This window comes from Melozone crissalis, unplaced genomic scaffold, assembly GCF_028551555.1.
Source record: "Melozone crissalis strain CALT ecotype California unplaced genomic scaffold, PUWL_Pcris_2 ptg000060l_1, whole genome shotgun sequence".
NCBI lineage: Eukaryota > Metazoa > Chordata > Aves > Passeriformes > Passerellidae > Melozone > Melozone crissalis.
This window is the reverse complement of record NW_026535838.1, coordinates 242,484-266,066: the sequence shown is the minus strand read 5'-3', so window position 1 is coordinate 266,066 and position 23,583 is coordinate 242,484. Positions and strand designations below refer to the sequence as shown.

Sequence of the window (23,583 nt, the reverse complement as noted above, 5' to 3'; positions counted from 1 at the left end):
AGGAGCAGCTGGAATGCAACTTCTGAGAGGAGTGAGATATACAATCCCCCTTACAGTACTGGAGTTTGATCTTTGGGAATAATGGAAAATTCTAGTGAAGCCAGAAAATATAAGGCATTTCTGTTTTAGGAGGACTCACTCCAAAAGTGCAGCTATTGGACAAGCAGAAGGAAGGAATTAATCTACTAAAATGTGTCCCTGCCTATGCCAGGGGTATTGAAATAAGATGATCTTGCTCCCAATGCAATCCATGAAATGATTCTGTGAGCTGCAGGACTGCATGCTGGATCCTGGTCCCCAGAGCATGAGAAATATGCTTTTCCTTGGGAAACCTTTGGGTAGATAGAGGCTGTTGAGCATCTGAAAATACTCTGACACTTTTATTGAGAAATGCAGAGCTAATATTTGTTTGTGTCTTCCCAAAACTTCATGTTGTCCAGAAACAGTGAAAATTATGAAAATTATTCATGGATAGTTTGAGGAACTAAATATTTTCTCAATCTGCCACTTGCCGGAATGACTTGAGCATTCTGAGGCAAGCTCTTCACCATGGCTGCATTACATGGTGTGCTACATGAAAAGCAAGTTGAAAAGGAAAAGGAAACAATAATATGTGACTCAATAAATGTCCACAAATATACAATTGAGAAACAATGACGACAAAGAAGGGTGAAGCAGCAGCTGGCAATGCTCTGCCCACTCCCCAGGAGTGCAGGCTGCAGTGGGGAGGAGGACACGGCGCTGCAGGGGCAGCACCCTGGGCCATGGTGGGATGCAGCCCAGCATTCAGGATGGGTCTGGGGGGTGACAGGGGCTGAGGGATGCAGGCTGATTCTGTGGGTGGTCATAGGGGGCTGAGGGATGCAGGATGGGTTTGTGGGTGATGGCAGGGGCTGAGGGATGCAGGATGGGTCTGTGGGTGGTTATAGGGGTCTGAGGGATGCAGGATGGGTCTGGGGGGTGACAGGGGCTGAGGGATGCAGGATGGGTTTGTGGGTGATGGCAGGGGCTGAGGGATGCAGGATGGGTCTGGGGGGTGACAGGGGCTGAGGGATGCAGGATGGGTCTGTGGGTGGTGACAGGGGCTGAGGGATGCAGGATGGGTCTGTGGGTGGTGACAGGGGCTGAGGAATGCAGGATGGGTCTGTGGGTGCTGAGGGATGCAGGGTGATTCTGTGGATGGTCATAGGGGGCTGAGGGATGCAGGATGGGTTTGTGGGTGATGGCAGGGGCTGAGGGATGCAGGATGGGTCTGTGGGTGGTTATAGGGGTCTGAGGGATGCAGGATGGGTCTGTGGGTGGTGACAGGGGCTGAGGGATGCAGGATGGGTCTGTGGGTGGTGACAGGGGCTGAGGAATGCAGAATGGGTCTGTGGGTGCTGAGGGATGCAGGGTGATTCTGTGGATGGTCATAGGGGGCTGAGGGATGCAGGATGGGTTTGTGGGTGATGGCAGGGGCTGAGGGATGCAGGATGGGTCTGTGGGTGGTTATAGGGGTCTGAGGGATGCAGGATGGGTCTGTGGGTGGTGACAGGGGCTGAGGGGTGCAGGATGGGTTTGTGGGTGCTGAGGGATGCAGGATGGGTTTGTGGGTGCTGAGGGATGCAGGGTGATTCTGTGGATGGTGACAGGGGCTGAGGGATGCAGGATGGGTTTGTGGGGGGCTGCGTTGCCCCTGTGCCTTCCCTTCTCTCAGGCCATCCTGCTGGCAGCCCTGGCTGCTGGTGCTGGGCCAGGGGCTGCCTGCTCATCCCCAATCTGCTGACCCTGTGATCCTCTGTACCCACACAAGAGAGAATGAGAGGGAGGGTGGAGAGGAGTAAGGGCAGTTCTATGGCTTTTGCAGCTGAAATCTCCCTTGTTCCAGGCTGCAGCCTTACTGGTGGGAGGGGAAGAAAATCCCAGCTCTAAAATCAAGCCTAGAAGAGCACATCAGGAGGCAAAAAACCTTCCCATATTTACTCTCAGTAGACTATCAAACAACATCAGGCTATTAATTTGGCTTTTGAGTCTTCACTAAAGCCCATAAAAGCGCAGTTGTCAAATGGAGTTCATTTTAATTTCCTTTCAATCACAGTAAATTATTCAGGTGATAAATCAGCTGGGGCAGCCTCCTGGCTGTAATAGAAACCCTAATTCCTGGCTAATTATCCAGGCCATTGCTGCCAGCAGATCAATAGCTCTCCCGAATGGAAAGGGCGTGGGGCGCGGGCGGGCAGGAGGGCGCGGGGACAGCAGCTGGGAGCGCCGGCCCCGCGACCCCTGGGACGTGCGGGGACAGAGCCGCGCTCCTGCCGGCCGCAGGACGGGCGGGCCCCTTGTGCCGCCGCCGAGTCCTGGGCGCTGGGCTTGCTGCTTGTGCCGGGCCAGGGAGCGCGCCGCTCCCGCCGGGTGATGCACGGGTGTGCTGCGGGAGCGTGCCCGCACCCACCGTGCCCGCTCTGCCAGCCAGCTGTGCCCTTGGAGGGTTGCTCAGAAGGAAATCTCAGGCTGGCAATAGCTTTTCTTGTCCAGTAGAACCTTTCAATAACAGTAAAAACTAAACAGGTAAAAGATGGGAGGGCCAGTACTGAGCTGCAAAACGGAGTGCTTCACTGTGACACTGCAGCAACCTCAGGAAGATGACAGTGGCGCTTACCCCATCTCCTTGCAGGAGGTGTTTTCCTAGAGCTGCTCTATGCACAAAGCCCTTTGAGCCTGAGGACTGTGCTGTCAGCTGCTGTCTCCAGCTCAGCATCGTCGAGTTATTCAGCAAAAGTGTCTGACAGAGCTCCACCGTCTGTCTCAGATGCTTCCATGCAACCCCTGTGGCTCCTGAAGGCTCCTCAGGACAGAGTGTCTTCTCTGAGCCCTGTGTCCCTTCATTGCACTGCTGGGGATGCAGAGGGGTGCACCACCTTCTTTGGCTCTGCTCTGGTTTACAATGAAAAAGGAGAAAGAAGCCTGCCATAGTGTTTCTTACTGCTAAAATCAACTTTTTTTTTTTTTCTTTCTTTCTTTTTGAGTGAGTGAAAAGGCTTTTCTTCTAAAATAGCAGCAGAAAGCACAGCTCCTTTGGCCAGTCCCTCCTCTTTGCACACCCACTCCTTCGCCCTTCCTTGTGAGCATATTTTTGTGCATGAGCTGCTGAAGACCGCAAGGATTTCTGTGCGTGTGCCACCATGTTATGTCAGGCTGTGCTGGGCGGTGACAGTCACAGCAGATTCTATTGTATGACACCTGTGTGTATTCTGCGTGACAGTAGGGCTGTGGAGGCAGAGTTTTCTGGGGAAGGAGCATGACAGGAGCCGTGTACCCAGCAAACGTCTTCCTGCATCAACATGATCCTTGTGAAAAGCAGCCGCGCCGCTTTCGGGGCAGCTGAGGATGTTGGGGGGGTCTGCAGTTGAAATGGCTGGTCTGGGAGGGAGCAGGAGGGGTGGGAAGAGGGGCAGGTGGGCAATCCAGGGGCTGCCCACTCTCCTGTCTGGCACAGAGACAGGGCTACCCTTCTCCCCCTGCACTCAGTGCCCCTCCCCAGAGCACGCTCCTGGTGGGAGCAGGTGCTGACCAGCTTCCCCACCTGGTCGGAGGTAATGGGCATCCTGGGGTCAGGATTTCTCCTGTGGACCTTTCCAGAAGGTGACAGGGAGCATTTCCTGCTGTCTGCAATGCCTTGGGAGCATGACCATGCTGAAGAGAAGCTCTGGAAGAGGAGAGAGCTGGGGTTTCATTGCACACACCCTGCTGTGGTGGCAGTCATCTGGGGAAGAGTAACAGCACGCACGTTTCAGGGATTTCAGGGTGAATTGGAAAGGCTGGGTCTCTCAAAGTGCCTGTTAGGTGTTAGGGAAGCCTCAGTGATGGCTGGAGCTGATGCAAATGATGCTTCTCTCCTAGTCTGAGCAATGGGGTTGCTGGGCTACATCCCCCAGCTTACATGGCTTTGTCTGGGGACTGCCTCTGTCCCCAGGGTTGCTGAGTTTGAGTTCTTTTCTTACACAGGGGAGTCCTTGTCACCTCCTCCTCCCTTTGACCCATCAAATAGGAGGAATCCCAAAATACCAAGGCAGACAGCTCCTTTGAGAATTGCATTGTATTCCTGGTTATTACCTTGCCCTTTTCTCCTCCCAACTGCTCTCAAATATGACTATATGTAAAAATACAAATTCGTAAGTTAAAGGAAAGGCCAGCCTTGCTGTGGCTTGTGCTCACACATCTCCTTTGTCCTTGTCTCTTTTCTCTTTGCTCTGCATTAACTGGAGGGATGTCTTCTCCCCCTGGCAGGCTCCCACATTGTGCAGAGGGAATGTGGGTGGCATGTGACATGGTCAGCAGCTGGCAAAGGCACACCAGCTCTCCCCTGCTCTGGAAGCTCCTCAGGGACGAGGATGCTGCTCAGGAGGAGAGCTTTTTCCCTGAGAACCTGGTGTCTTGGTTTGAAATACAGGTGTTTGCAAGGAAGGCAGAAACCTCCTTCAGAATAGAAAGAATATTACCTCCTTCCCTGCAAAGTGTTAGAACTTTGAAATTAAGGGGCTTTCAGACAAAGATATGAGAAAAGGAATAGCAGTTCTTTTATGTGTATAACAAGGCAAAGCAGTTCTATGTATGCGTATAACAAAGTGAACAAACAACCCTGACAACAATAATTAAAAGAACTGGACACCCAGTCCCAGCCAGAACATCAGACCCACTGACGCAAAACCTCAGTCCCATTCCCATTCCCAATCCCATTCCCATTCCCAATCCCAGTCCCATTCCCATTCCCAGTCCCATTCCCAGTCCCATTCCCAATCCCAGTCCCATTCCCATTCCCAGTCCCAGTCCCAGTCCCATTCCCATTCCCATTCCCATTCCCAGTCCCATTCCCATTCCCAGTCCCAGTCCCAGTCCCATTCCCATTCCCATTACCAGTCCCATTCCTATTCCCATTCCCATTCCCATTCCCAGTCCCATTCCCATTCCCATTCCCAGTCCCAGTCCCATTTCCATTTCCATTCCCATTCCCATTCCCAGTCCCATTCCCATTCCCATTCCCATTCCCATTCCCAGTCCCAGTCCCAGTCTCATTCCCATTCCCATTCCCATTCCCAGTCCCAGTCCCAGTTCCATTCCAATTCCCATTCCATTCCATTCCCATTCCCAATCCCATTCCCATTCCCATTCCCAGTCCCAGTCCCAGTCCCATTCCCAGTCCCATTCCATTCCCAGTCCCATTCCCATTCCCATTCCCAGTCCCAGTCCCAGTCCCAGTCCCAGTCCCAGTCCCATTCCAATTCCCATTCCATTCCCAGTCCCATTCCCATTCCCAGTCCCATTCCCAGTCCCAATCCCAGTCCCATTCCCATTCCCATTCCCATTCCCATTCCCAGTCCCATTCCTATTCCCATTCCCATTCCCATTCCCAATCCCAGTCCCAGTCCCATTCCCAGTCCCATTCCATTCCCATTCCCATTCCCAATCCCAGTCCCAGTCCCATTCCCATTCCCAGTCCCATTCCCATTCCCATTCCCAGTCCCAGTCCCATTCCCAGTCCCATTCCCATTCCCAATCCCATTCCCAGTCCCATTCCCATTCCCATTCCCATTCCCATTCCCAGTCCCAGTCCCATTTCCAGTCCCATTCCCATTCCCATTCCCAGTCCCATTCCCAGTCCCAGTCCCATTCCATTCCCAGTCCCATTCCCAGTCCCATTCCCAGTCCCATTCCCATTCCCAATCCCATTCCCAGTCCCATTCCCATTCCCATTCCCATTCCCATTCCCAGTCCCAGTCCCATTTCCAGTCCCATTCCCATTCCCAGTCCCAGTCCCATTCCCAGTCCCAGTCCCATTCCCATTCCCAGTCCCATTCCCTGTCCCAGTCCCATTCCCATTCCCATTCCCAGTCCCATTCCCAGTCCCAGTCCCATTCCATTCCCAGTCCCATTCCCAGTCCCATTCCCATTCCCAGTCCCAGTCCCAGTCCCAGTCCCATTCCCAGTCCCATTCCCATTCCCAGTCCCATTCCCAGTCCCATTCCCATTCCCAATCCCAGTCCCAGTCCCAGTCCCAGTCCCAGTCCCATTCCCATTCCCAATCCCATTCCCATTCCCAATCCCAGTCCCAGTCCCAGTCCCAGTCCCATTCCCAGTTTCCGCCTCTCTCGGCACTTTTCCCCCCCGGTGCAGTTCCGGGCACGGCCAGCAGGGGCGCCGGTGGCTCCCGGCCGGCAGGGGGCGCCGCGATTCCTCCGCGCCTGCAGGGGGCGCTCTGGCGCCAGCTCGGCCGCCTCTCCCTCATGGGGTAATGGCGGGCAGGCTGGATAGAAAAGGCATTGCAGCAGAACCTCGTAGTAGCTGGTGGGACGGCATGGAAGAGCTGACTCCAGAGTAGCAAATGAAATGTATCAGGTGCTGGGTTACACTGTAGTGAGAAACCCGGAGCGGGCCTGGCCGCCGCAGCTGCGCTCCCAAAGAGGGCAGGGAGAGGCTCCCTGGGAGGCCTCAGGGTCCCCGGGTTTCCCCTGAGGCACTAAGTGGGTGGTGAGGGTCTGTTCTTTAGTGAGGTTGGGTGTTAAAGAGGTCCCAGTGCAATGGCTGTTCTTTCGAGCAGGGCTTCCCTCACGGTAGGAGAAGCCTGTGCAAGCGGTGAATTCTCCCCACAGCAAGCAGGGCCTCTCTCCCCTCCAGTGTTGAGAGTGAGAGGGCTGAGCCCAGTCCCCAGCCCCCTGCCAAAATCTCACATTTCTGCCCTCCTAAGAAAAACATCCCCCCCCCCGCCCCAGGTAAGAAAGTAGCCAGCCACATTCTCCCCCACCTTGGCCATTTCTTTTGTTTCTTAAACACCACTCGTTATTCTCTCTTAGCAACAGCTGGGGTAAAATTCCATGAAAGAAACAAAAGGGAAAAATCCTAACCCCCAACACCTCGAAAAAATGTTTGGAAATTGCAGCCACAGCACTGTTTTTGTTGGGTAATGCTGGAAGGGGATGTTTTTCCAGACACAAAGTTTCATCTCAGCACCTTCCACTGGTTTTACTGTCAGAGCTTAGTGACTGCATAGAACACAACATCTTGCAAAGGCAGCCAGTGATCTCCTCCAGAAGATTTTCTGTGTCTTCTAAGTGTGATAGAGAGGTAGGAAATCTAAAAAAAACTTTCCCCACTTGTTATCTTGATAGAAGTGTTCACATTTGCATGAAATTTGGGAACTGGCATTGAGCAATTGCATCTCATTGTTTATTATGTGTTTTGCTATAATTTTTTTTTTCTTTTTTAGTTTAGAGAGATAAGCAAGGTCCTTCACCAATCTCAGACAATGCCATGTAACAGCACTAGTTGGCCAGTTATGTCAAAATGGACCAACCTCTCTATGTTTATGTTAGCTTCATAAAAAAGGATGGACAACTCTGGGAGTTTTGAGGGATCTCAGAGGGTGGTAGCACTCCCTTTCTGCTCACCCACTGTGTTCATTCCAGTTGTTATTATGTGTTTAAGGAAAACTTTGGTGCGGCCTCAATGAAAACTGTGGTTAGAGGAAGGGCAGCAGGGTATAGGATGAGATGGAGAATTGTTTGGCATGCAGTGCCAAGGAGTCTGAGAAACTTGCACAGTGCAGAGGCTGGGTTTTCAGAAGAGTGCCATAGTTTTGAGTTGCCTTTTTTTTAGTATGGAGTTGAACAAAACAACCTACACCAGTGTCTGAATGATGACAAAAAGCAGCTGCAGAGCTAAGCCAGTTCCAGACAAAAGGGACTGATTCAAAATTCCTCACTGCTCATATGAATAGTGGCTGCTTAGATTTTGTTTTTTGCAGCAGATTTTCCCAAACAAAAAACAAACAAACAAACAAATAAACAAACCCCAAACCCAAAACCTGAAAGGAGAGAGCTCCTGCACTAAGAGAGTAGATTAACATGTAGGGGCATGATTTCAGCTCTGCTCCTCTCACCCTGAGAATGGAATGAAATAAGGGCAACATGGGAGAGGCAAGGGTTTCTCCTGCAAAATCCCCTTCAGGCTCAGGGCTGACCTCAGGTCCCTGTCAGTCCAGACAAGTCACTCACTACGGGCTGAGGGAGAACAAAGTCCTGGAGGTGAGGAGTGCATTCCTGGAAAAGGAGTTACGGAGTGGAGCCAGGCATAAGAGCTGCACTTGTCAGATGCTCTGTTAGGATTGGAGTATTTCACTGCTTGTTAGGACCTCTCCAAATAATTGCAACACAGGACTAAGTAATGAATTAAATTATGTTACACAAGAGATTGTCATCAGATTATGTACCTGATGAATGACTTTCAGGCATTGTCAAACTGTGAGGCTTGATAACAGTGGGAGATTTTGTTGACTGCACAGCTCCTGTGTCTGTCTTTTTGTTCAAGTGGTTCTTTTCTGGTTCTTGTGACTGGAGAGGAAATTTTGAAAAAATATATATTAAAAAAAAATTAAAAAAAATTTTGAAAAAATATATATTTGAAAATATAACCCTAAATAGCTCTCTGTCATAAGAGCTGGAGTAGCTTTTGGGGTGGAAGAGGTACTCAGGTCATACCGGCGGTGAGCTCCCTTCTGGTTGCCTGAGGCTGTTTGCTCGTGGTGATTCCCCACGGCGGCGTGTGTGGTGCCCAGGTGTCTTCTGCAGTTTTAGCGGAAGAATAGTGACTATTACAATGCCAGTGTGCCTGGCTGGACCTGTCTTTGCAATAGAAAATATTTTGATAGCAACTGAAATGTTTCACTAAAATGTGTTGTCTTTGATGATTCTTCTGTATAGAGGGTCCATCACTGAAGCCTGTCATGCTGATGGGGTGTCCAGCAGCAATAGGCTCTGTGTGCCATCAGACAGTCTCTTTATTGGAACCAGCACCTCATGGGCTGACCCTGACTTGTCAGCTTGTCTCTGTTTTGCTTAATTTTTCATACCAATACGCGAACAATTTCTGTTGTTCATAGGTCTATTTCTGAAGGTGAGGAGCCCATTTCCCTGCCCAAAGCAAGCACTGCATCGCTCCCCTGATGCTCCCTTGCCCGGGGCCTCCATTGGCGTGAGGCATGCCTGCAGCATGCATGAAGGGCAAGGGGCATCTCCCCCACTCCACATTCCCAGCAGCCATCGTGGCACTTTCTGTTTTCAGGACAAAACACTCTGGTTAAGATATCCAAGCCAGTCACTTTGCCTGCTGTCAGTGCCTGGTTTGTTCAGTTCCTGCTGCCTTTCTAATCCCATGCCTTCAAGGACATGTAATCAGAAAGTGATGCATAAGGCTTCTGAAAACAACATTTGCACTTATAGAATCACAGACTTGTTAAGGTTGGAAAAGACCTTTAGGATCAAGTGCATCTGTCAGCCCAGTGGCACCACCATATTCATCACTGAACCCTGTCCTCACCCATACCCACATGTTTTTGAGCACTTCCAGAGATAGTGACACCACTACTTCCCTGGGCAGCCTGTTCCAATGACTTATAAACCTTTCTGTAATATTTTTTTTCCCTAATATCCTACTTTTTCCTATATTTCCTACCTCTCCAGGCATGGAACCACACAATCATGCAGATTGGAAAAGATCTTTAAGATTTCTGTCTTTTCCATAAACACACTGTACTGAAAACTGGCTTGCAATACTGTGGCCCTTTACTATTCTAGTTCAGGTGAAGGTGAAGAAATGAAAGGAAAGCTTTGGAAAACTATGGGGGTTTTGTTTAATGTGGTTTTTTTTTTAGTTTGTTTTTGCCCTTTTTTTAGAAAATAAGATCAGTTCTATATTGATGAATTTGATGGGGATTTGATGGGGAATTCAGCATGGTAGGGAAAGTTTACCCCCCAAAAATCGAAGGCAGAAGGCTCCTGACCTCCACAGGATAATGAGACTCCAAGGGGCACCAACAGGAAAAGCAAAAGTCTTTTGGAGAATGAAGAATGTGTGTTGGCTTAGTGTTTGGCTTTGAAATACAGGAGTTCATGGGTTGACGTGGATTAGTTGAGCTTGAACTTTGCGACGTGCCAGAAAACAGCAAACTCTGTGGCTTTCTCTGTTGGCTTTCCCCTGCGTGAGGGTTTGGTGCCTTTGTAGGTACAGTGACTGCAGGGGCCTTGGCTGCCTGTGAGGCTTGCACCCTGGTAATCTACCACTTTGAGACCAGTTTATTGTACACAACGCTTAGTATGATACAAAAAATGCTAAAACAGGATTCTCAGATGGCAGTTGCGAAACACATTTGGGTAGTTCATGTGAAAGCATTACACAAATACCAAGTGTTCTTGAAAATTTGCACAAGGCTTCTCAAGTGTCAAGAGCCATCAGTGGGATGGATTGAAGGTCTGGCAATATTGGTGCCAGCCTCATGCATTCTCAGAGGGCATTCACATTTCTGATTCATATTTCTCCATGAGGAAATAATTCACTGTGCTGAGGGTTGTGTTTTCTTTTCTGCACAGTCATGCTTAGTGCTTCAGTGGAAGTAGAGGAACCACCATGATCGAGGATTGTACCTTTTCCTTCCTCCTCTGGCTGAAAATGTTAGTATTGAGAGGGAAAGTGTCCAGTTCCCGTCCTGAGAAACAGCATTTTTTTGACAATATCTTGTAGCAACTAGCAGCATAAAAGACTGAATTTTGTGCTGGGTTTACAAAAAGTAAACTGCTTTTCCACCAGGGTGGATTGTTGTACGCTTATTTCAGTTGTGTGTCTCACCTCTTGATTGGGTGCCTCCTTTTTAGCATTGCACATAGGATGGTGGAGGCTGCTGAGAAAATTCAGTTTGTGCTGGGCTGAGAACAGGTGCAGGGAAAGGGCAGGTGCTGAGGAGAGGGCAGGAAACAGGGGAAGAAGAGAAATGCCCCATGTAAGTTTACGGGGAAAGCAGGAGAGGGTAGCTGAGGGAGGAAGAGGAAGGCTGGAGAGAGGAGGACTGGAGGGAAGAAATTGGAGGGAGTTGGGGCAGTTGCAGGCACTGGTGTTGCAACACTGAAACTGGGAGCAGGCTTCTACAAAATCTGGAGTTTCTGCTTTTCTCAGCAGAAACTGAACTGGGAGGCTCTGGCATGGAGACAGAAATGAAGGGCCTCTGCAGGATTGGGCAGTGCTGATGAGGGTGGGTGGAGGCTTGGGTGAGTCATCCTATCATTTTGTGTCCTGCAGGAGACCCAGCAATTTTTGGTGTTACACAGAGGTGCTGGAGTTGTTGAGAATAAATATGTGATGTTGAAACTAGTAAATCCTGTTAGAAACAGAGGTTGGCTTTGGCACTGTGGTGGTGTTGCTGTTGCTGTTCATCCAGGTGCTTGTTAGTGGTGAGGTGAGGCTGAAATCTGGAAAGCCACCTCAGCTCATTGTGTACATTTACCACTCTTGGGCTGGCCTTACGTGGTTTTCAGTGGAGGCTTCAATTTGGAACCAAAGGAAGTTATGGCTCTTGAGGACATAGTTTAGTGACAGCCTTGGCAGTGTTAAGAGTGGGACTCAAGGTCTTAGAGGGCGTTTCATCCTCAGTGATTCTGAGAGAGTCCACTGGGCATTTCTGCCCCTGCTGGGCACTGGGGACTGCAATGGCCCATGGAGGGCTTGCTTGGAAAGCACCCACATAGGCATCTGCAGGTCGGAGCTCTCTTCCCATCAGACTTTCCCAGAGACCCAAGGACAGCAGGCGTGAGGGATTGCCCAGCAGGGATTTGGCAGACTGACAGGTCCATCGAGCACATGCCCAGGCACTGCACACACTACTCAGGCGTTGCTTTTGTTCAGCCTGCTACCTCTGACTAAGAAACAATATTAAAAACATATCCAGCAGCCAGCACGGGCAGCGTTCTGTGCTGCTGCTCCACGGGGTTTTGCTGTTCACTGTGGGCAGCCTCACTGGCACGTGTGTGTGCGTGACTGTGCGCATGGGTGTGATTTACTGGCCTGTGCAGTGCCACGTGTCTTTAAAATTATAGTGCCCGTTTCCTGCTGAAATAATTTCTACATGGAGAGGCTCCTATTATAGCAAGAGGAGCATGGACGTCATGATTTATTATTATTTATGGTCCCAGGGTCTTGTTTATGCACGATGGGTTAGGTGCTCAGGATAGAAATGCCATTATGCAAATGACATTGAATGTCCTTACTGAGCCTAAATAATTTTTGTGTTGGACGATTAAACCTCATCTGTTATTGATATGGGCTGCAGTCGGGCTATTAAAGAGTCCCAACAGTACTTACTCCCAGTAATGGGAAAATTGAGAGGAAGAGGCTAAACAATTGCCTCAAGTGTGCTGTGATTGTCTGGTAGGAGTGGAACATAACGAACCCCCTGAATGGAAATCGTGTTTACTACTTAGGGATAAATAAAAAGAGAGAACATGCAATAAATTGTGCTTTGTGATCTGAATTGGCGCACCAGAGAATTTGCGTACTTTCAATTTACTTATTTATTTGATTTTTTTTTTCAGGGGTGGAGGGGGCAGTGTGATTGGGATGTAGATACTGCAGGCAGCTGGGAAGGGTTCCTGCAGAGTGTGCCCCTGGCTGAGCGGCTGGGGAGAGCTGTCCTCGGAGCTGCGCCGGTGCTGCGCCGTCCGCTTTGACACAGCTGTGCAGTCACATTTTGATCAGTGTTGATAGCTTATGAATTCCAAAATTGACAAAATTTACAGAAAAATGAGGATAATCCATCTTCCTTAGCAGCCTGTCAGGAGCTGGCTATACTTCATAATCTTCAATTACAGATGCTATTTTCAGACATTTACATGCAGATATTAGAACAAAATGAAAATGAGAAACAAAGAGTGAATGGAAATGCAGCTATTTATATGTATAAAAGAAAAACAACAGGTAAATTCTTGGCATTTAGATTGGATTTGGGTGTCCCTTTGGAAAATCTGAGAATATCTGCACCCACTTATGAATTGTACTGTGGAAATGTAAAATGTATTATATCGTTTCCCTTATGCAGATCATGTGAAGATTGGGTCAAAAACAGGTCAGTTATTTTGAAGTATGAGGGTAAATGTGTTCATGGCAGGGTGCACAAGCTAATTCTCACTGCCTTCAAAGGAATGTCTGGGGATGTGTACAATCCTAATTGGATTTGGGCTAAAATGAAGCACAGCTGTTAACTTTTTATAAACATATATGTATTGTGAAAAGGAGGTTCAGAAATACCCTGTTTAAACTTAGGGAAAAAGGTTGAAATCAAAGTTCCATGTTCTGTGAGACAGCAATGAGCTCAATGTGGCTGAAAACAAAGAGGAACTGGGGTTTGGTCCCAGTTAGACATGTAAATAACATTTGCTCCAAAGTAGGATTGGGTTTGGTGTCAGCAGTGCTCAGTACAGGAAATATAATGTAAATTATTAAATGGGGTGGTGGTTGGAAGGCAGCAGTGGTGAGACTTTGATGTATAGGTTTCCAGGAGCCTTTCCCACCCATATCTTGGGTGGCTGAGTAGGAGGGCATTAGGCTGGATTTCCCATTCCCATGAAATTCCAGGCAGAGCAGCAGTGGTGCCTGCAGCTGCAAGCGCTGCTGGGTTTCTGAAAGCCTGGGGAGATTAATTACAGCTGCTTTGGATTAAACTCTTCGAACCATATCTAACATTACAAATTTTTTCCCTTTTTTTTCATTTTTCCCTTTCTTCCCTTTCAGGCTGCTGTGTGGGTTTCTGTGGACAGCCTGCCTGGCATGTGCCACTTTTGCCTCTATTTATTAATTAATTTAAAAATATTAAGATGTGATAACTTGGAAATATTTGTTGTGAGGTCTGGCTTGCTGCTGCCATCAGGGATGACCAGGGGGTGTGGTGGATGTGATTTGTGGGACTACATTATGCCTTTCAGGGACCTCAGGGTTTTCTTTGGCAATGAAGGCTCTTGATGCACCACCTCTATCAGGAAGGAGGCAGAGACATGGTCAGTGAGGAGGCAGACTAAGCCCTGAAACCCCAAGCTGGCACCTTGCACTGATGGCCTCGACTCCTGTTGAGCTGCTGCTGTTGCTGCTGCTGCATCCTGGGCAGCCCCGTGGGCCTGGGGGCAGCTGTGCCAGGGGCAGGAGAACACAGAAGGTATTATTTCATGCCTGCCTGGTGTTCTGATTTGGAATATATAGCAGACGCAAAAAAGCAACATGTGCAAGTCCCAGTGGACCCCAGCTGGCTCATTTTAATGGCCATTTGCCCTGTGCAGCAGACAGCTCTTCTCTGTCTTTGCTTGGTGCAGTCTCTTCAGCAGCATTGTGAGATGTGTGCCCCACAAAAGGGATGAGGCGAAAATAGGATACATTTGTCTCTCACAGTATGGGCTGCAGCACTGCTGCAGGGCTCATTCCAGCTTCGTAGCTCCCTGAGGTTCCCCCAGTGGTACCTAAAGGCCAGGCTGTTTCAGGGAGCGGCCTTGTTCCCTCCTGTGTGTCCATCTTTTCCTGACACTTTAGGATAAAATCCCAGGTTAATATCAAAGAAACAATTTTTGTACACAGAGGGTAAGTTGACTTTTCGGTGTGTTACACTCATTCATCTTCACCAGGAAAAGTGGAGGGTGAAGCTGGTTGTGATCTGCCTCTCTGCTTTACTGTAGTGTAGCAGGTTTGAAAACAGTTATGAAACTCTCCTGCACCCTTTCTCTTACCATTTGCCTATCACAATCATCACTCCAAGGGATTAATAGTTAGAAATAAAGCTTTTGTAACGGAGGTAGATTCAAAACTTTATTTAGAGCAGAAACCTTCCTGTTTGCACTTTGCAGAGGCATCTAATGGGGGGGGGACTGTGCAGACCCTGCTGCTGCAAGAGAACTTGTGCTGCTGCTAATAGGCACACAGAGATTACTCCTCTCCTCACCACTGCAGCCACTCCCCCCAGCTCTGTGTGCCAGAGCTGAGCCAGAGCACAGTCGGATAGGGCAGGGGAACACACAAGATCTGGTCTTGCCCCTCCTTTCAGTTTGTCCTTCTCAGTCTCTCTTTTATATATACCTCGTTTCACATGTCTGTGTTTTCTCTCCTCCATGCTATGGCAGTGGTGCTCCATGCTGATGAGGCAGTGCGTGGTACAACCGCAGGCAGTCATTTTTCAGGTAATTTCTAGGGTAATGAACACCCGTCTCTTGCTTTTTCACCTACCAAGCAGAAGGTCAGGCTTCCTGGCTGCGCAAGGAGGGACCCCTGGCCATGATGGTCATTCCGGGCTGTTTCTCAACAGCAGCAGTGAGAGCACACTAGTGCAGGAGCCAAATCAGATGTCCCTTCTGCTGCTCCCACCCCAATTAGCTGGAGAAGCTCTTGGGAAGGGTCAGCAGAAGGGTTCAGCAGAGGGGTCTCAGTGAGGCCGCGGGGTGAGGGGCTGCTCCATGAGTGCTGCCTTCCCCTGGGGTTTCCTTTCCTCTCCAGATGGGATGCCTGAAAGGAAGAGATCTGCCTGGGAGGAATGGGAAGAGGGGTCACCACTGTACCCCTCATGAGTGGTTCAACAGCAAACACTGTGACTCCACAGTGTAAGAGAGGTTTTTGCTTTTTCAGGGGGTTTTAGAGTCTCCTGGTCCCTCCATGGGAGTGAGGAGAGCTGCGGACAGTACCCATAGTGTGGTTTTAGGGTGAAGGCTTCTCTGCTCTGCACTCCTGATGCCCCACTCCTTGAAGGCCAGAAGATGCCTCTGCTGACCATCACCTCTTGCAGTACCTTGCTGTTGGCAGCACTATGTTTCCTTTTCTGCCCACAGGCAAGTGCTGGTCACTGCCGCTCTGCCAGCCCAGTGCTGGCCCTGACCCCGCAGCTTTGTGGTGCAAACTATAACTGCAGAGGTGGATGTGATGTGATGGGGTTGCTCCTCCACTGGGAATGCATGATGAGAGGGGAGTCAGCAATCAGAAGGGCTGCCCCTCAGCCTGCATTTCTGCTTCAGTGCTGGAAGCAGTGGTCAGTGCTTGCTCCTTGTGGCTGTTAACTGATGGTCGTTCCAAGAACGGAACTGGGCACAGCAAAGTAGTTGGGAAATCCCTTAAAATCAGAAAATCCTTTACAATCCCGCTATTCTTACCTCTGGGAAAAGTTGCTGGGCCATGGCAAAAGACATGGCAAAAGACTTCCTGCAGCTCCCATCTGCAGGAAGTTATTGGGACCAAAAGCAGGGAAGGACCCCAAATCTCCATTTTGCACACCTTCAGCTCATTCCTACCGCAGTGCTGCTTGTCTATGGGCTCTCCGTCCACACTATGCTGAGCAACCATAGTGCTTCCAGTCCCTCCTGCAGATGTTCCATGGTTTGGGACTGTACCCCTGTATATTGCACCAACTCACTATGGTGCAGTGACATGGAAGGGCACAGGCTACCTGTGCCACAGTCTGGTTGCTGCTTGGTTGACACTAGAAATGGTCACTTTCTCCAAGCTCAGAGGGCTACTCATGGCTCATTTGCATGGTGCTTCCAGGTCTTTCCAGGTTAAAAGTCCTAACTCTGGTCCCATTTCTCCCAGGGTCAGTTCCTTGGACTCCTGAAGGGAAGCAAGCTATGGAGTTAAGTATTCCTGTGTCTGAGAATTGCACTTGAGGGCTTAGGCTAGTTCCAGTTGGGTTTGTAGTTTGGGATGTGCACCTCTTTCCTCAGTGCCCTCATGTGACCTGTGGCAAGGGTCCCATTCCAGCTAGGTGCTTCCTCCCAAACTACATGTGTGCAGCTCTCACGTTGTAATTGGGAAACCACATTCACTCTCTGCCTGTTGGAAGGGGTGGATCTTCCTCATGAGAGGATCCAAAGAGATTTTCTAGTCTTCATAGAGCAACATGGGTGAATTCAGGCATCCCTCCCCAGGGATTTGTGTGTGCTCTTCTAGAGATACCAGAAATTCCAAACAGCAGCACACAAGGACGGGTTTTTCCTCTGCTGTGCTGCCAGCCCATCCATGCTTGTGCATCCCCAGCTGCTTGGGATGTCTCTGCAGGGCTATTGTTTCTCTAGTGTTTTGCCAGATTAGGGTTTTGGGGAAAGAAAAAATCTAGCAGTGCCTCCATATGTGCATGTACCCTGCATAGGGGAGAGGTGGGCTTGGAGACTCAGGAAAACATGGAATGGTGTGGGAAGGCTGAGAAATGCATTATAGTGGCATGTTGAATGAGAAGAAGGAGCTTTGATTACACTAACAGGGAGAAGGAAGGCTGGGACCATTATCAGCATCCTCTGCAGAGGAGGGAGGTTCCCAGGGCTGTCCTCTCCCAGGAGCACAAGTGGGGATGAGTCAGAGGTGGTGGTAGGCAGAACGGCCTAGGTGAGTGATGGCAAGGCAAAAGTGAGGGCACAGAGGGTGTTGGAGGAAGCGTGAGCTGAAAGAACTGAGGAACAATGCAACTTTAATGCAAAGGTTATGTAGGATCCTAGGAGACAAGTCAAAGGACTCTGATGCATGGACTGGGTGCAGGACAAGGGTGGCCAGCAGCTAGTCCCTGGTAAAATGTATTTAGCTTGCTTATCTGCAAGAGGTTTGTATGGAGGATCCTTCAATGTGACAGGCTGGACTCCTAACTCATGCAAATGGTGTCTGCAGAAAAAACATGTTTATTACACAGAACTGTTAATACAGGATTATCCATGTAAATTACCTTCTGTTTGAGTGAGACCCGAGCTACAGAGATACCAGCATGTATTCCTGGCTAAAGTACTGAGTTAGTGGCAAGCACCAGATTATGTGCTGGGTTGTCAGAGAAACTTGCGGGAAGGAGGAGGATGTATTCACTCAGATCAGCTTTTGTTTCCTTAAAAAAAAAATTAACTTATTTTGATGTCACATCCCTGGAGCTGTACAAGGCCTGGTTGGATGGGGCCTTGAACAGCCTGGTCTAGTGGAAAGTGTCCCTGCATGGTAGAGGGCATATATAATAAGTTGGTCTTTAAGGTACCTTCCAGTCCAAAACAGTCTGGGATTCTGTGTTTTTCTGAGTTTTGTTTTGGTTACCCCAAAACCCCCCATGTGATCCTGGGTTCATCTGCATTTCTTCACCTCTGCATGGCTTCTGCATTGACTTAATCTTCAGGAATTCATTAGAGACTGGCATCACAGTGGCTGCTCTTCAGTTTACCTGTTCCCACTGTAGTTCTTTATTTGAAGTCAATCTCCAGTTGACATGGGCATGACTGCCATCTCACAAATAAGGGACTAAAACTTAAAGGGCAGATAGCAGGGAACAGAGAGCTTTGAAAGAAAACTGCACAGATTTGTGGGAATGATCCTGACAATAAGAAATCATTGAAAAAGGGCAAATGAAGATAAGCTTTGTGCCATATGCATATACATCCTTTAGATACATGCATTGGCCTCATTGGCTATAGAGTGCTGTAGCAATGGAGACAGGGTTATAGGACACAAACACTCTGATTTCTGAGATCTGTGCTTGCTTACCATAGCCTCTTTCAGGTAATGAGATTAGGAAATTATTTGGAAATGACACAGTGTTCTTACTACAGTCAGGTGCTTTATTTTTAAATAACTTGGATTTAGAAACTGTTATCTACAAATGCATCCATTAAGCAAACTCTTTGTATATACATACCTTTTTTCCTGTAATGATGAAGAAATGCAACATTCCTAAGAAAAGAGGAATGGAAAACCTGTTCCCACCTTCTCATTAGTGCATGTCCCCTCAAGTGCCAGCACTGAAATGTGGAGAGTGTGGAGGTTAAGAGGCATGACCATTTTCCTAACAAGAAAGTAGCTTGTACTTGGCAGGTAATCTACAAATTTTCCTCTTTCAGGAATGCCTTGTTACATATTAATGAGTTTGTCTTTGGTTTTAAGAAAACCTATTCTTGTGTTTTCTGAGAACACTGATGATAAGCACAGACCTGCTTATTGAACAGTTTGAATGTTGAAAAGCCCAGCGTAAATGGGCAGTGCCTTTAACACTGGCTGAACAAAGGATTTTTGAGTTCTTTATTGCATCTACTTTCTGTTGGCACAGGCAAAAGAAAGCTCTTGATTAGTGAATTTATTTAAACTGAAATGTCTTTTGTTTCTTTTTCCAGGCAACAGAATACTCAGCCATGGCCTCACTAGCTGGTGGATTGGATGACATGAAGGCCAATATAACCAGCCCTACTTCGGCAGATTTGGGAGCAAGTGTTCCTGGTCCTCAGTCCTATCCTATTGTCACAGGTAAATGATTTTCAAACACTGGTAAGTAGTGTGAATTGTCTGTACCTTCATATTGCATGATGAGGTCCTTTATGGAAGAATTGTGTCATATGTGGAGTAATTTGCTCAAAAAGTCTCTTTTTGAATGTGATTTCATAGGAGCTCTTGTTGAAAGAGAGCTGAATGGCTTGTGTAAATCGTTTGTGTATGTTTGTAGCTGAGAGATGGAGCCTCCATACCTCTTGTTCAGGAAAAGATGTGCCTCTCCACCCCAAAAGCACATCTTGAATATCACCGCGTCACTGGAAAGCAGAATGCTTGCCTCTGCTTTTGGGCTTTGGAGCTATTTTTTCATAAATATACCTGGTATGTTTGACTGGATGGAGTTTTTATGACAGTTCAAACTGGCCTGAATTTTGGAAGCTCATTTTATACCATTTCTGAAGTATACCCGTGCACTAAAGTTGAGCATTTAAATGAAAACCAAAGGCTGTTTGCTCAAGGAATGCCAAATCATCGGCATTTATTCAGCAGGTGTAGAGCAGGAGTCAAGGAATAGCTAGGGTCTGATAAATGCTTTGGTCACCTATTTATTTGGGATTGACCCCATTGCTTGCAAGGGAATTGTCCAAATGGTAATCTGATTATTAAGTTGTATCCCAAATTAGCTGTGCAAGTCAGAAAAAAGGAGGGCTTTTAAAATTTAAGGCTCTGTGTTTCATAGGAATGTTAGCTCAGTGTGTTACTTCTATGTCCAATTGGTGCAAATTTCATTGGATAGTTTCTGTTTTGACAAAGATTGGATGTAATGCTTTATTTTGTAGCTACTGTGGAAGATTATACTCTTTTTTATAAAGTATTACTATGTCTTTAATGCCTTAAAATCTCATCCAGCAGAGGAGAAGTTTTGAAAACAAGTGTTGTTACGAAGTTGTTTTAACCCAGTAAAGTATCAGTCTTCAGCTTTTCTTGACAAAGTTTAGGAGAATTCAGAAGAGATTAGAGAGTGAAAGAAATACATGTGTAGCTTGAAGTGGGATGGGAGAGACTTCTTTCAATATCTGTCTGGTTCTGAATGGATGGTTTGAGTGTTGGACTCATAGATAAGAAAGGTGTCTAGGGATGGATGGATGGATGGATGGATGGATGGACAGAAAGAGGGGCTTCTGGAGGTGTGTGGCTTGTAAGATGTGAGGAGATATAGCATTGATACAGATATATCTATATGTCCATCAGGGGTCTGTGCTGGAACCAGCATTATCTAATATCTTCATCAATGACACAGACAGAGGGATCATGGGTACCCTCAGCAGACTTGCAGGTGACACCAGGCTGAGAGTGTCATGACACCCCTGAAAGACAGAGCCATCCAAGAGGAACTTGGAAAATGCCTAGAAGTGGCCCATGGGAATCTCATGAAGTTTAAAAAGGCCAGATGCTTATGCTGCACCTGGGGTGGGGCTATTCCCAGGACTGATCCAGCCAGAGGACAAACAGACTCAGAGCAGCCCTGGGAGGAGGGCTTGGGGTGCTGGTGGGTGAGAGCTGTCCCTGCCCTGGCCATGAGTGCTGGGAGCCAGAAACCCCCTGTGCTGCCTGAGCCCCCAGCGTGGGCACTCTGCCCCCCTGCCCCGCTCAGGTGAGACCCCACCTGCAGGGAGGGGCCGTTCTGCCCCGCTCAGGTGAGACCCCACCTGCAGGGAGGGGCCGTTCTGCCCCCCTGCCCCGCTCAGGTGAGACCTTACCTGCAGGGAGGGGCCGTTCTGCCCCCCTGCCCCGCTCAGGTGAGACCCCACCTGCAGGGAGGGGCCGTTCTGCCCCGCTCAGGTGAGACCCCACCTGCAGAGCTGCCTCCAGCCCTGAGGCCCAGCACAGGAAGGATGTGGAGCTGCTGCAGCCAGGCCAGAGCAGGCATCCTGTTTGATCAGAGGGCTGGAACACCTCTGCTGTGAGGAAAGGCTGGCAGAGCTGGGATTGTTCAGGCTGCAGAAAGGAAGGCTTTGGAGAGACCTAACTGTAGCCTCTGTCGTCTTCTAAGGGACTGCTCATCCAGGATTTACACCTGGCCAACATGAGGTTCAGCCAAAAGCTATTTTGGCTGGTAGTTCTTTCTTTACCCTGGTTTAAGCACTTCTTGCATGTCTGACATTGCTACTTCCTTAGAGTGTTGAGAGCTGATTGATCACATTTGTTAGAGTAAAACCTATTACAGAGGTGATGCTGCAGAATTCAATATGAATTTCACAGAGGTTCTCCCTGTGATGTTACCTACACTTGAGTAAAGGTTCCAAATATTAAATTTGCTAGTTCTCCTCAAAAACATGGAGTGGGCTTTATGAACAGCAGGTTCTAGGAAAAAAACTGCCATTAGTCTTAAACGTGCCAGAGTGACAGCTACAACAGAACACAGTTTTCAAGATATTGGATATTTATATCTTTAATTTGAAAGTGCTGTAGAGTTTTCTGTCAACAGCATTCATAAAATCTAGATTTACATGAGCATATCAGGAGTCTTCTAAAGTCTATGCCTTTTGATAGGTTTGTGGAGGAAGTTGTCTATCTGCTATACTTTCGTATCCTCCTTCTAATAGCCAGAGGAATTGTTTTGTGCAGGTCATGCACTGGAAGCACCCAGAAATCCTCATCGCAGTCTGGGCCCGTGTTGTATGCCTGAGTCATAGTGCCTGCTCTGAGGCTTCCTGAGGAGCTGAAAGGGCTGTGCAGGCTGTCAGGAGCAGGAAGGATTCTGTAGCAAGCTACCCTTTGTAATGTGCAAGGCATGTCCATTACAGTACACTTGCTGGTACATTTCCCACTCTAGTTCCGGACAGATTCCTCCATCTTCTCCCATAATATAAGTCATATTTTCAGTCACAACTCTTTACCCAGCCTGTTTCCTTTGTGGGACAGGGAATTTGGAAAAGGAGACACATTTATTGACCCTATCTCCCTTGTAAGCATAAGGTGCATATTGCCATGGGACCTTAATCTGTGCTAGGTATCTCTGAAAATCAGGAGCTGGGAAATGGTGCACAACAGTGGTTATAAGTGCTAGGTCCAACAAATGTCTACAAAAACACCACCTATTCTGGCTGGGATGGGCAGGGGATTGATAGGCTATCAATAAGGTAACAATCTCTGGAGAAAGGTCAGCTTTGCATCAGCCCCAGTTCAGTGGTGATGCCCTTATTCATCAGAGAAATCCTGCCAGAACCACCTCCTGGTCCTGGCTCTCCTCAGTTCAGAAGAGCCTAAGCCTCACAGATCTGTGATGGCATTTTCAATGGGAACTGCTCCTTACTGGAGGAGGAATGGCCAGCCTTACCTCTGGTCTTTTCTTGACATTCAGGAAGTTGCATTGCTTTTAATTTATTAGGTTTTTTTTTTTTTTTTTTGAGTGTTTCCACTCTTCCTTGTTTCATGCAGGCTGTCCTGTGATGTATGTGAACAAACTCAGAGAATGAACTTGAAAGCCTTGGGGGGCAACATATTTTAGTATGCTAGGTAGTGTGTTTTCCACTGTAAAAGTGAGGGTTAATTGGATAAAAGTCCAGCAAATGTCCTAAGTTTGTGTTTGGTGATGTTATTGCCTTGAGGTTGATCTCACTTCTGTGTTGACATTCCAAATTATAAACAATTTTGTAACACCTTCAGTATAATGAGACCAAGAGCTGTGTAAAACATTGCCACATGAGTTATGGTATCCAGAGCAGCATTGGTGGGAAACATCTCTTCTACTGGGAACTCTTCTGGTTGTGTGTGTGGAGCAGAGCTGTGAACACAACTGCATGATATTTCAACACAGAATGGGGCTATTGGTAAGGCTGAAAAGTGGGTAAATAACTTAAAATATGAAAACCACGAGTTCGAGCCAGGAACACTTGTGTCTTTCTATAGCTGTATCTGCTGTTCAAGCTTAATCTTTATGAGAAATTCTGAAGTAGTCTAGGCTGCCAGATGTGAAGAGAACTTTGTCTCTTTCATGGTGTCAGTCTTAAATCTGTAAGATTATAAAATAATTTATTGGAAATATGTCTGAGAACAGAACTATGATTACAGTTTTTCATTGCTCTTGTTACTAGGTTGTGGTGTGGATGGCAAAGCATTGTTGAGATTTAAGATGGCAAAGATCCTCTGTGCAGTTGTTTGTAGAAAATGTAACATTTCTCTCTCTTAGCCAGCTGGCAGATCCAAACATACGGGATAGATCTTGAAAATTAAGGGATTGCTTAAACATTGACACTCATGCTAGTACTTGCTGCTAAGGAGAAATGTAGTCACAACTCTCATTACCACTTCATCCACCACCTCTGTTGTGCTGTGAATCACCAACGAAATCTCTGATTAGAGAACCATTTGCTTTCTTTGCATTGTTTTTATGCCACATTATACAGTAAGTTTAAAAAAACCCTTCATTCACTTCATGCTGCCACAGCCTGTAAGGGCTCTCTCCATTTACAAGCCAATGACATAGGCCCAGCACATTGCTGCTGTTGTCAGCAGTTTCCAAGCATCCTGTGATTGTTA

The 23,583-nt window shown here is 47.9% G+C and overlaps 1 protein-coding gene across 7 annotated transcripts in view; it reads left to right on the top strand.

Moving 5' to 3' along the window:
• The window catches only part of PAX5 (paired box 5), a 134,740-nt gene that overhangs the window by 55,352 nt on the left and 55,805 nt on the right, over positions 1-23,583 (top strand). For 6 of the 7 annotated variants that reach the window (XM_054287591.1, XM_054287589.1, XM_054287587.1 and 3 more), the window contains one exon: positions 18,948-19,077. In XM_054287591.1, the coding sequence (XP_054143566.1) occupies positions 18,948-19,077 (130 nt within the window). Of the gene's footprint in view, positions 1-14,954; positions 15,012-18,947; positions 19,078-23,583 lie in introns of all 7 variants that reach the window. The other variant, XM_054287584.1, reaches the window with a different exon arrangement.